Consider the following 14356-nt stretch of genomic DNA (forward strand, 5'->3'; position numbering starts at 1 on the left):
TAAGACATTGATAATCTACCATTAAAATAAGTTTACAACTGTTACAAGAATCACTGGTAAAATTAGGTCCTTCAATTAAAAAAAAAATAAATTGATCAAGGCACTGTAGGTAAATGTGCTATGGAATATGGATCGACATAGAAAGTATGACTATCTTACCTGAGAGATAAAAAAGCTTAGCACCAGGGTAAAGCTCTACCTGAAATCTGTGCTTTAGTGCTTTCTTTTTCTTCTTCAGAGCCTTATTGTCCTTTAACATATCCAAATGATTTAAAATCTGTGAAAAAATAATTTAAGCTTGTGACAAATGCAGTGTTGAAAAAACAACCAAAAATAAAGATTTCTCAGTAGAAATATTAAATAAATGCTTCAGGAATGAACAGAAATGGGAATAATAAATGCCATACTTGACATATGTATGAAAATAAGTGAGGTAATGTTTCACACAATAATTCTGGATATTTCACTTACACTGTCAAGAATTCCTGAAAAATGACAAATTGCCAACAGTATGATGAATAAGACACAGTTTGCAGAGGAATCTTTATTGTAGAGGTTGGCCATCACTAATCTGGCTATCAGTAATCTGGGTCCATCAGTAATCTGACACTAATTTCGGTTAGCATAATTTAAAATTTCCACACCAACCTGCTGCTACTGTTTGGTGGTGCTACTTGTTGCATAAGTCATTCCAGTTTCTTTTTCTCCACTTATTGCTATAACCTGCTTACTTTTAGCCCTAGCCATGGTTCCAACAAATAAAAGAAATGGTTCCCATTGTGTAAAGCACATACACCATACATTGTCCATAAAATGTGGTTTTAAAGCCACTGTCGGTCGCCATGAGCTCAGCTCACTCAGATAAGCTGTGATCGGCAAATTTGGGCCTACATATGAGAGAATAGGTCTGTGTGAGAAGTGTGCACTATATAAAAAAAATCCTGCAGCACGCACCACATAATGAGAAAAAACTGTGACCGTGGTGTAAAAGAGCGACTTTGCGGTGTATTTTTGTATGGTTTTTATGGTTGTATTCTTTGTTTTTGGTCTCATTTGATAGAATGGAAGATATATTACAGAAACAGATATGATTTTAATTGGTTTCATAACAAAAAGTATCTTGAAATTGAGCTCAAAGTAGTGGAAATGTTTGATTTTTGCTGATGTTCAAGAGTAAACAATACATGTCCAACTAGCCAGTCTAAAATGCAGTCACGAATGGTTTGACATTATTTATACAATTATTACAATAATGCAGTAGTCTGCATAACAGTAAATCTATTTTTTGTGAATAAAATTTCAAAATGGAAAGCAAGGTAATATAAAAGGAGCCTGGAGATGTGACTAATGAACAGAGAAACTGTTATTTTAGTGCCAGGAATGTCTGCATTGTTTATTCTGGACCCTATTTTGAAATTGGCCTTTTTTGAAATTTGTGTGAAACTGGCCAAATTACCGATTTCTGTCCACTTTATTGGGTAGTTGAGATAAGTGAATGGGCGGTTTCTTGTAGTCAATCAACAGAATAGAAGGAATACTAGTGAAATAACTGTGAGTTTGGTAGACTGGAACAATGGAATGGGCCAAAAATAGGGCATGAAGTGGGTGAAATAGCCAATGCATAAATATCGCTGTTGCGTTAAGTGCATTCTAACCTAACCACTCTGTAATCCGGCAAAATCACTAATCCGCACCCTACAGGTCTGAATGATGATGGATTAGTGATGGCCAACCTATACAATGTATCACCCCAAACTGGCTTTATCAAGTACAGTGGACCCCCGCCTTACGATATTATTTCATTCCAGAAGTCTGTTCGGGTGCCGTTAGAGACCGAATTTGCTCCCATAAGGAATATTGTGAATTAGATTAGTCTGTTTCAGACCCCCAAAAATACACGTACAAAAGCACTTACAAAAATACACTTACATAATTGGTAGAGTTGGGAGCTGATCGTAAGGTGGGGGTCCACTGTATATCATGTACTGGATAAAGTCAAGATATGGTGAAACATACAATAAAGACTCCACTGCATTCAGTGTCTTACCTAACATTGTAGATGAAGATGAAATAATGTCACAATGTAATGGAATGTTCATTCCATTGTTTTCAGTTCTAAGTTGAAAAACCTTGCAAAATGAGAATAAAAACTTACATACAATAAATATAGTCTAAATTCTATATGTTTCTTTGGCAACAGGAACAGAAACAGATTGAAAAGTGTACCAGTGAAGTTTGATGCAGAAGTTAAATGCTGAAAGGTATGGATATGAAGACAGTATGCAGAAAATGCTTTCATTGGGATAATGTTAATCAAGTCATCATGACTTGACGAAGTTCTACTCTGAGCAAAATGTTATCCTAATGATGATTGGTTCTGCATACTGTCTTCATACCTATACTTTCGTTAAAACCAAATTACATCAGCAAAAATAATACAATTGTCTCAGGCAGTAAGAGAAAAAATATCAGTAACAAATTTTGTTAAAATTTGCTACTGATATGCATCAAGCTATTCTAAACAGTTTGGCAACATCAAACATTCAACTTACCCCCATTATGCGTGGAGTACCATGAGCTCGGCAAATCTCAAGAAATTCAAAGACTTCCATCTCAATTCCAAATGTTGCATCAATGAGCATTAGAATAACATCAGCTACTTTTGCAATATCAATCATGCAGTTGATATCATTGTTTACTTCTATAAAAGTTAACCTTCTCTTTTTACCTGGTGAAAATAAAATTGAACATTGTTAGGGCAACATATAATAAAATGAAAATAATTTTTGTCTATATGTTTTTAATACTTGACGTGCTGTTGGAGTGTGAGCAAAGTAACATTTATGAAGGGGTTCAGGGAAACCAGCAGGCCGGACTTGAGTCCTGGAGATGGGAAGTACAGTGCCTGCACTCTGAAGGAGGGGTGTTAATGTTGCAGTTTAAAAACTGTAGTGTAAAGCACCCTTCTGGCAAGACAGTGATGGAGTGAATGATGGTGAAAGTTTTTCTTTTTCAGGCCACCCTGCCTTGGTGGGAATCGGCCAGTGTGATAAAAAAAAAAAAAAAAAAAAAAAAAAAAAAAAAAAAAAAAAAAAAAAAAAAAAAAAAAAAAAAAACTTTGAGACCTTACACTCTCCAGTAACTTTCCTCAAGAAAGTGGCCACAACAGATAAGCCATCAGCTCACCCCATTAGAAGTGTACCTATGGGGATGCTTCATTTCTCTCATATTCTCATGATAAAACTTCTGTATTTATTGTACTCTATGTACTTTCCTTTCCAGGATGCTGGTTGCCCTCTCATCACTCTATGCTAGGCAGCCTTTTCATTCTATTATTCACATGACAAAACAATCTCAAAATAATTATCTTAATCTACCGTATAACCCTGCAGAACTTAAAAACTGGTATATGTCATGTCAAACGAAATATGGTAAACCCTTGAAGGAAGTAGGTGGCCACTAATGGTGACTGTGGTGTGAAGAGATGAGATCGCTTTGTTGTGATCATAACAATGAACAATTCTGTAAAAAACAGACATTCCAAATCAAATGACCTAGGATATTTGGTCCCATATTTTTTAAATCAGTTAAATCAAGGGTTTAGAGTACTTTAGGTAAGCACAACTAAGGAACAAATTTGTTGTATTATTAGCAGACAGAGGAATGAGCCTTCAACATTCATGCTGAATGAAACACTAACATGACTTACTAGTGAGGGTTATTGAAGGAGGAATAAAATAAATCCAGTGACAAGTGAGAGTGCCACAGGCACAATTAGAGAATACTTTATCAACATCTGTGGCCCAAAACTCTTCAGTCTAATAAAAGCAATATCACAAATACTGCCAAAACAAATGTGGCAGAATAGCCACTCTCTGATGGAGATGTGAGCTAACACCAGCCTTTTTGACCAGTCAGTCAGCAAGGAAGCCTTGCATACCTGTGACCTCAAACCTGGTCACAGGTATGCCAAAAGTAATTCATGATTTACTTTTGAACAGTTTCATTTGTTTTTTTTAAACTCCTGAAGCCCAGCATAAAATTAGCCTTCCATGGCAATCACCTGGTTAGAGGCACTACTGAATAATAAGTACAAATTCATTAGACTTTTCATACTGCATCTCAATTTAACATTCAAAGCATCTTTTTCTATCCTTATATACTCAGAAAAAAATGTGGGAACATTTGCTTCATTCACACAGTTTGGGTACTTTGGTTTCTTTTACCACTCTTGAGACTCATGCAATTAGTTATGAATTACAACATTAAATGATGATATAATGTACTTTACCAGCCACAATGGTAACAGGTCCATTTATGTTGGAGAATCTTTGGTTTGTAAAATTTTTTATCAAGCATCGCAAGAGGGTCGATTTTCCAACCTTGGGCCCTCCTACAACAGCTACGATTACAGGAGGGGGTTCCAATGGTGTACGATCAACCAATGGTATGTGATGCTTTTTGGATTTAATATCTTGGGATCTGCAATTAGTATTAAATATGTTATTAAATAGAACATTATTATACTGCAATAAACACTGAAAATAAAGGAGTTAAAAGTACAATTTAATCAGTGGATTAAGCCCATAATTTTAAGTCTGCTAAATCGGCATCAAAGATTTACTGTACATAGAGTAAACCTCCTAAAGAATAAAAAGGCATAATACTGTGTCTGGAACAATACACAAATAACCCTATGTGTGGGTCATTTGTGTAGATTAAACACTTGATTCAATGAACTTCAGAAATAAAGACAAAATCTGCTGGGTCAACTGATTTGGAGCCTACAGAGAGAATTCACTGGTTAAAGAACTGTTTGTTATTGCTATGATCACTGCAAAACAATTTCATTTATCTGCCACATTCACAATTATCAGCTACCCACTTTCCCATATTAGTCTGTTAAATCAAAGGATAAATGTACTATATTTCCTCTCATTATTTTTCTGCATTTTTAACTAATTCCTTTGTAGAATTTTGTGATTTTGTCTACTGGCAGCAAATAATACATTTCATCATCATATTCTGAAATTGAAATTTTGACATCCAGAGATGTAAGTGGTATGTATCATAACCTGAATGCTAATTTTAAAGAAGTAGTTAAGAAAAACATAAAACAGATACAATGATTTTTATTCCTTACACCTTAAAATATATCTGTTAGATTTCTATACTCTGAAAAAATCATACAATGGATTATTTAAGATTATAATGGGTTTATGAGGGCATTATTAATTGAACATTCTAGAAAACAGTACACTGGAACCTCGGTTTTCGTGATTAATTCGTTACAGAAAGTCTGACAAAAACCAAATTGTATGAAAACTGAAGCAATATTTCCCAAAAGAAATAATGTAAATCCAATTAATCCATTCCAGACACCCAAAAATATTAAGAATAACTATAGTTTTACATGCAGAAAACAATGAGAAATAAATATAAATGACTAATAAAATGGATAAATAAACATTTAACATCACTTTTACCTTTATTGTTAGCATGTGGAAGACGGCGAGGTGGGGAGAGGGAGGAGGAGACGTTACTGTTTGGAAGGGAAATCCCCTTCCATAAGGATTTCAGGTATCAAGGCCCTATCTGGGGTTACTTCCCTTCATTGTCTTTTACTGGCACTAGGACCAGCTTGAGAGTCACTGGACCCCTGTTGCACAAAAAAACTGTCCAGAGAGGTCTATTTCTGGCATCTCTTTAAGATTTGCCTAAAATGGGACAAGGCACTGTCACTGAACATGTTGCAGACACGGCTTGCAACAGTTTTGTTAGGGTGATGTTTCTCCACAAAAATTTGCAACTCATTCCACTTTGCACACATGTCTTCAATCACTGAAGAAGGCACATTCTCCCCTCTCTCTTCTTCCTCTGAAGCAATTTCCTCAGCTGCGGTCTGTTGCTGCTCCAGTTGAAGGTCTTACAACTCTTCAGTGGTTAGCTCTTCCCTGTGGTCGTCCATCAATTCTTCCACATCCTTTCGCAACATCAGCTTTCTTGATTTCTTTTTTCTTCACCAGGAACTGATCATTGATGCAGACTTCCCGTACATCCTGGCAAGATTGGCCACATGTATGCCACGTTTGTACTTTGCTACGAGTTTTTTCTTGAGTTCTATCGTGTTTCACGCCTTCTTTATTAAAGGGCTGGCACACAGAACTTTCTTTGGCCCCATGGCGACTTACTTAACAGTCGCACTCAATAAACAAGCACAAAAAACAATGGATCATTATGAAATGTTATCCGAGTGCATAGAGTAATGCTCACTCAATGAGAAACAAAGCCAGACTGAGTCAGAATGTGTAGGATACTTTGTGTGGGCACAGGCAGACGAACGCATTTGGTACGGGGGACCAATGTCAACTCTATGAAAACCAAGCAGCTGTACAAAATCTGGGACAAAATTTCGATGAAAGAGAGTCATCGAAAACTGAAACCTACAAAAACCAGGGTATACGAAAACTGAGGTTCCACTGTATATCATGGCTTCAATTGAGTGTACATAATGTACAATATTACATATGCATTTTATCCCTACCTTACAAACTTTCTTTGAGCTTTAACTGCAGAATGAAAAGCAAAGGCCTTGGGATTGCGTTGCTGAGCTGTCAGTTCTTGAACATGTTTGTCCTTAGCAGCCTTTTTCTCTGCTTTTCGTCCTGAGTGACGATGAGCATGACCTTTCTTCTTGTCGAAATCAGCCTCCTCGCCCATTTCAGCAAACTTTTATCTGTAACACAAGTAAGGCACAGAACAAAGGGATAAAATACTGAATAATACAGTTTAAGAAGTCATACAGTATGAAACAATCTTGAAATTGTTACTTTGTAGAATTTACTTAAAATTTATCAATTAATGTGCTTACTTACAACAGGGGTTAAAAAATGTTCATATAATTTTTACATTTTTAATAATAATAATAACAATAATAATAATAATAATAAAGTATAAATAAAATAATAATAAAAGTTAATTTCTCAAACAGTGTATATGGAAAAGCATTCCAATTTTGTGAAAATCTCACAATGATAAGGATTCAGAGGCCATGAACAATTTATATAACTGTACTGCTACAATAACATCAAATAACTTAAATAACTTTGTCCTTTCATGCTTTCTCAAACATTAAAGAAGCCCCATATAAGACACATCATCATCATCATCATAATAATAATAATAATAATAATAATAATAATAATAATAATAATAATAATGATAATAATTTTTATTTGGAAATGATACATAGTTGTACAACGAAATATGGATCCCAGGTTACAACCTATACAGATGTGACAGAGTGAACAGGCAAAAGGGGGGGGGGGGTTGGCCTGTACACTGCAGAGTCACTTGTTTGCACAGAACTGCTTAATGCCTCAAATGATGTAGTGGAAGCTTTAGCAGTAAAGGTCGAGAACCAAAACCTAGTCATTGTGGTAGTCTACAAGCCTCCGGATGCAACATCCCAGCAATTCCAGGAACAGCTGTTAAAAATTGACCACTGTCTGGAAAATCTTCCAGCTCCTGCACCCAACATCTTGCTCCTGGGGGATTTCAACTTAAGGCACCTAAAATGGAGGAATATAGCAAATAATATTGTTGTAGTAACAACACCAGGAGGCAGCTCTGATGAAAACTCACACTCACACGAGCTTTTAAATCTCTGCACAAAATTCAATTTAAACCAGCAAATAATAGAGCCTACTAGACTGGAGAATACACTAGACCTCATCTTCACTAACAATGATGATCTGATAAGAAATGTCACCATATCAAAAACAATATACTCAGATCACAACATAATTGAGGTTCAGACATGTATGCGTGGAGCCCCAGACCGACATAATGAGACTAGTCACGAGGGAGCATTCACCAAATTCAACTTCAATAACAAAAACATAAAGTGGGACCAAGTAAACCAAGTCCTAACCGATATAAGCTGGGAAGATATACTATGCAACACAGACCCCAACTTATGCCTAGAACAGATTAACTTGGTGGCACTCGATGTATGCACAAGGCTTATTCCTCTAAGTCTAAGAAAAAGGAGGAGTAGATGTAAAATAGAAAGAGACAGGCGCTCCCTTTACAGGCGACGGAAAAGAATAACAGAGCGGCTAAAAGAGGTCAATATATCTGAAATGCGTAGGGAGACACTGGTCAGAGAAATAGCAAGCATTGAACTTAAGCTAAAGGAATCTTATAGGAGTCAGGAATCGCGGGAAGAACTAAAAGCCATAAATGAAATCGAAAGAAACCCAAAGTATTTCTTCTCCTATGCCAAATCAAAGTCGAGAACAATGTCCAGTATTGGGCTCCTACTTAAACAAGATGGGTCCTACACAGATGACAGCAAGGAAATGAGTGAGCTACTCAAGTCCCAATATGACTCAGTTTTTAGCAAGCCGCTAACCAGACTGAGAGTCGAAGATCAAAATTAACTTTTTATGAGAGAGCCACAAAATTTGATTAACACAAGCCTATCCGATGTTATCCTGACGCCAAATGACTTCGAACAGGCGATAAATGACATGCCCATGCACTCTGCCCCAGGGCCAGACTCATGGAACTCCGTGTTCATCAAGAACTGCGAGAAGCCCCTATCACTAGCCTTTTCCATCCTATGGAGAGGGAGCATGGACACGGGGGTCGTCCCACAGTTACTAAAAACAACAGACATAGCCCCACTCCACAAAGGGGGCAGTAAAGCAACAGCAAAAAACTACAGACCAATAGCACTAACATCCCATATCATAAAAATCTTTGAAAGGGTCCTAAGAAGCAAGATCAACACCCATCTAGAAACCCATTAGTTACACAACCCAGGGCAACATGGGTTTAGAACAGGTCGCTCCTGTCTGTCTTAACTATTGGATCACTACGACAAGGTCCTAAATGCACTAGAAGACAAAAAGAATGCAGATGTAATATATACAGACTTTGCAAAAGCCTTCGACAAGTGTGACCATGGCGTAATAGCGCACAAAATGTGTGCTAAAGGAGTAACAGGAAAAGTCGGTTGATGGATCTATAATTTCCTCACTAACAGAACACAGAGAGTAGTCGTCAACAGAGTAAAATCCGAGGCAGCTACGGTGAAAAGCTCTGTTCCACAAGGCACAGTACTCGCTCCCATCTTGTTCCTCATCCTCATATCCGACATAGACAAGGATGTCAGCCACAGCACCATGTCTTCCTTTGCAGATGACACCCGAATCTGCATGACAGTGTCTTCCATTGCAGACACTGCAAGGCTCCAGGCGGACATCAACCAAATCTTTCAGTGGGCTGCAGAAAACAATATGAAGTTCAACGATGAGAAATTTCAATTACTCAGATATGGTAAACACGAGGAAATTAAATCTTCATCAGAGTACAAAACAAATTCTGGCCACAAAATAGAGCGAAACACCAACGTCAAAGACCTGGGAGTGATCATGTCGGAGGATCTCACCTTCAAGGACCATAACATTGTATCAATCGCATCTGCTAGAAAAATGACAGGATGGATAATGAGAACCTTCAAAACTAGGGAGGCCAAGCCCATGATGACACTCTTCAGGTCACTTGTTCTATCTAGGCTGGAATATTGCTGCACACTAACAGCACCTTTCAAGGCAGGTGAAATTGCTGACCTAGAAAATGTACAGAGAACCTTCATGGTGCGCATAACGGAGATAAAACACCTCAATTACTGGGAGCACTTGAGGTTCCTGAACCTGTATTCCCTGGAATGCAGGCAGGAGAGATACATGATTATATACACCTGGAAAATCCTAGAGGGGCTAGTACCGAACTTGCACACGAAAATCACTCACTACGAAAGCAAAAGACTTGGCAGACGATGCAACATCCCCCCAATGAAAAGCAGGGGTGTCACTAGCACGTTAAGAGACCATACAATAAGTGTCAGGGGCCCGAGACTGTTCAACTGCCTCCCAGCATACATAAGGGGGATTACCAACAGACCCCTGGCAGTCTTCAAGCTGGCACTGGACAAGCACCTAAAGTCGGTTCCTGATCAGCCGGGCTGTGGCTCGTATGCTGGTTTGCGTGCAGCTAGCAATAACAGCCTGGTTGATCAAGCTCTGATCCACCAGGAGGCCTGGTCACAGACTGGGCTGCGGGGGCGTTGACCCCCGGAACTCTCTCCAGGTAAACTCCAGGTAAACATGCCAAAAGCCCCTTGTATGCAGAGCATTATGGGCAGGCTTAAAATCAACTTAAGATTAACTAAGCAATGATATATTCAGTGGTAAAAATTATAGTAAACGGATTACAACATGAAGTACAAATGAGTATTTTAAACTATGAAATGACTTCAATGCATAATACATACCAATGACCAGTAATGTCTTGTAGTATGCATTGTATATACATACACATGTTTACCTAGCTGTGTTTGGGGGAAGATCAATCTTCAGTTTTATTTCCTGGGCTCAAAATTTTAGCTTGTGAAACAGGCGAAACGTCGTGTAAATCTCCAATTGCTGCCCGTGTGTCTTTATCCACTGTAGTCTCGAACAAACAGTTTGCTACCCGGCTGCCGGGCAAATAAATACTCATTAGCTTTACTCTAAAACCTACTTATGTTAATACTGGCCTCGACGTGCTTAGATAACCCAGACATCTTTCATAACTAATGGAAGAAGGTATTCCCATCCCTGGCTGCTTAGTGGGTACCACAATTTACTCTTATTTCAGGCAATCTGTAAACTTTAGGTGCTTGAACACCATCACAGCGTCAAACAATGATGCGCACACACTCAAATATATATATAAATATTTACAATTTTTAAGACTCACAAAGAAGAAATATGGAAGAAAAGTCATGAATTCGGGAAGCACGTTGCTGTGGGATTCTTGTTGGGTTTATAAGGGTCACTGGCAGCTTGCGCCGTATTGAACCCCGTTTGTTCCATACTGTATTGTGTACACTGTACATCAACTATATGAAGCAATTGTAAAATATTAGATGATTAATATGATTAATATTTCCTTCTAGTGATGCAACAATGCCCAGTGAGGTCTGACAAAGGCCCTTTGTGACCTCTGCAATCCTGACACCAATGGAAATAAGGCATTTTGACTTCCAGGCATGAAAAGCTTCCATCTCATATTAGAAACAAATTAGAGTGTTTCTGAAGAAATGTTGAAACTGATTAATTTTATGAGCCAAAATATTGATGAGAGTGATTGCCTCTTCACCGAGTATGAATTAGATAATGCATTAACTAACGGTCGATCAACTGCTCCTGGATTATTATTATTATAATCAAGGGGGAAGCGCTAAACCCGGAGGATTATACAGCGCCTGGGGGGGGGGGATGTGGAAGGCATTCAGGCTTAATTCGGGGAACTGGAGCACAGATCCAATTCCCTAAATCAAGAGCCCCTCACCAACATCAAGGAACTTTCCTTGAGGGGCACTGCTCCTGGAGATGATGGTATAACCTATGATATTCTCAGAACTCTAAGGCACATTCCTGACAATCCTTTGTTGACACTGTATTATACCAGTTACATTGAGGGAGTTCTTCCTACTTCCTGGATCAATAGTCTCATTGTGCCTATCCCTAAGCCCCAACAGCCTGATACATTTAGACCGATTTAATTAGCTGTCTTTGTAAAACTTTTGAAAGAATGATACTTAACAGACTTAACTACAGAATCAGACACCAACTTTTTCCCCTACCTCTATGGGTTCATGAAAGGTAAAAGTGTGCAGTACTGTATTTCCACCTTTCGCACTGCACACCACATTTCTTGATCTAAAATCTGCATTTGATATCGCGAACAGAACCGTTATACTACATGAACTAGCCAAAATGAATATTGGTGGAAGCTTACTCTGCTGGATAATAGGATACCTGTCAAATAGAGTATCCTCTGTCCTCTCTACTAAGGCTTTAGAAGTGAGTCTAAAGAAATGTCCCTAGGTACACCGCAGGGAGGGGTTCTCAGTCCCATGCTATTTAATATTCTGATTAATGCTCTACTTGCCTCACCTATACATATAGCTATAAGCTATGTTGATGACAACATGATCCATACAAGTTACAACAGGGCATAAGAAGATGAGTACCATTCGTAATGAAGTTCAAGCAATTTGTAATCGACTAGGCCTCATAATATCTTCCTCTAAAACAGAGATATTAACAAGAAAACGACATCCCCCACTCATCTATTTGCAGGGTGAAAACATTAGCCACATTAAAAATTACAGATATCTTGGTGTAGATGTACCCTTTAACAAATCAACTATACCACAACTAAATAAGAAATGCAAAGATAGGCTAAATGCTCTCAAAGCTGTTGCTGGCTACAACCCCAACTATGGTGCCAATGTGAGAATCGTGAGAATGATGTATATAGCCTATGTTAAGTCTTTAATTGATTATGATGCTCTCATGTTAATATTAGCTAGAGAAAGTTCTCTCCGACCCTTGGAGTTAATGCAAAATGAAGCTTTCAGAATTATTATTGGCTGTTCCAAATCTACAAAGGTTCTTAATATGAGGAAGGAGCTTGGTATTTCTAGTATCAGTGATAGGATTCAATTCAATTCAATTCAAGTTTATTTTCTATAATGGTTACAATGTGGGGTTTACAGGTTTTGGGTATTTTGTGGTTTACATGTTATAAAATACTAATTACAGAGGGGGCCACTAGGACACCTATCATGGCTAGGCATTTCGAGCAGACTTAGATTAATTCTTAACATTAAATCCTTACAGATTATAGTATTAAGGCTAAGTGACTACATCATAATTTGTGAGTTTAGCAATGTGAATGCTTTTGTTTTGGCACAATACCAGGTGTCTATATTTGAGTATCATAGGCAAACTTATGACTAGTTAGGATTTATTATTTTAAGATTAAGATTAGTATTTCTGGGTTTATAGTCAGTGGGTGAATGAGTGTAATTTTGAACCACCAGGTGGTTATCATGTAGTTAGTTGTCGGGGTGGATCAAGGAGATAAGATGTTTTCTAACTGTAGTTTTGAAAGTGATGAATGTGTCTGCAGTTCTAGAGTTTTCAGGTAGGGTGTTCCAGATTTTAGGTCCTTTGAAATACACTGAATTTTTGTAAAGGTTTAGTCGAACACGGGGAATGTCATAGAGATGTTTGTGTCTGGTGTTATGCCTGTGGATCCTGTTACAACTATCAAGAAAGTGTTTTAGGTCAAGGTTAATATTGGAATTTAAGGTCCTGTAGATATAGATTGCACAGTAGTAAGTGTGGATGTTCTGAACAGGGAGTAAGTTTAGATCTATGAAGAGTGGGGGGTGTGTTGCCAGGGATGGGATTTAGTGATTATTCTTACTGCGGCTTTTTGTTGGGTTATTATCGGCTTTAGGTGTGTTGCTGCAGTTGAACCCCAAGCACAGATAGCATAGGTGAGGTATGGATATATAAGTGAATGGTATAGTGTGAGAAGGGCAGTTTGTGGTACGTACTATCATATCTTGGAGAGGATCCCCACCGTTTTGGATACTTTTTTTGTTATGTGTTGGATATGGGTGCTGAAATTTAGGTTGTTATCGAGGTATAGGCCAAGGAATTTACCCTCATTATGTCTGGCAATTACAGTGTTGTCGATCTTAATGTAAAGTCGCGCAACACCTGCTCTGCTACCAAACATAATATAGTAGGTTTTGCTAGTGTTAAGTGTAAGTTTATTGGCTGTCATCCAAGTCGATATTTTGAGCAGCTCCTCGTTAACAATGGTGTTGAGGGTGGCAAGATTAGGGTGGGAGATGACATAAGTCGTGTCGTCAGCAAAGAGAATGGGTTTCAGGTGTTGGGATATGCTTGGAAGATCATTGATGTAAATGAGGATGAACAGGGGTCCAAGGACACTTCCCTGTGGACCTCCAGAATCAAGTGGCCGTATTGATGAGGCTGTGTCTTTAATGGTGACATACTGATACCTATTAGAAAGGTAGGATTTAAAATACGCAAGCGCATGGCCTCTTATACCATAGTGGTCAAGTTTGTGGAGTAGGATGCCGTGGTCTACTGTGTCAAACGCTTTTCTCAGGTCAATAAAAAATCCTAGCGGATATTCTTTATTTTCCAATGCTTTGTAAAGCAGGTCTAGCATTTTTATAATTGCATCATTAGTGCTTTTATTTTTCCTGAATCCAAACTGGTAGGGGTTGAGTATGTTTTGTGACGTTATAAATGAATATAGTCTCCTGTGCACGAGTTTCTCGAAGATTTTGGATAGGAATGGTAAGTTTGATATTGGCCTATAGTTGTTTACGTCTGTAGAGTCACCACCTTTATGTATTGGTGTAACCCTTGCTGTCTTGAGTAGTGTCGGGAAAGTGCTAGTTTCTAGTGAC

The 14356-nt window shown here is 38.1% G+C and overlaps 1 protein-coding gene across 4 annotated transcripts in view; it reads right to left on the reverse strand.

Moving 5' to 3' along the window:
* Positions 1-10916, reverse strand: part of LOC128689997 (ribosome biogenesis protein BMS1 homolog) — a 121019-nt gene extending 110103 nt beyond the window's left edge. For 3 of the 4 annotated variants that reach the window (XM_070088657.1, XM_070088658.1, XM_053778471.2), the window contains exons 1-5: positions 10810-10916; positions 6545-6736; positions 4292-4482; positions 2553-2728; positions 160-277 (exon numbers count right to left, since the gene is read on the reverse strand). In XM_070088657.1, the coding sequence (XP_069944758.1) occupies positions 160-277; positions 2553-2728; positions 4292-4482; positions 6545-6720 (661 nt within the window). In that variant the 5' untranslated portion in view covers positions 6721-6736; positions 10810-10916. Of the gene's footprint in view, positions 1-159; positions 278-2552; positions 2729-4291; positions 4483-6544; positions 6737-10395; positions 10536-10809 lie in introns of those variants that run through there. The other variant, XM_053778472.2, reaches the window with a different exon arrangement.
* Positions 10917-14356: the final 3440 nt, after the last annotated feature.

This window comes from Cherax quadricarinatus, chromosome 25, assembly GCF_038502225.1.
Source record: "Cherax quadricarinatus isolate ZL_2023a chromosome 25, ASM3850222v1, whole genome shotgun sequence".
Lineage (NCBI taxonomy): Eukaryota > Metazoa > Arthropoda > Malacostraca > Decapoda > Parastacidae > Cherax > Cherax quadricarinatus.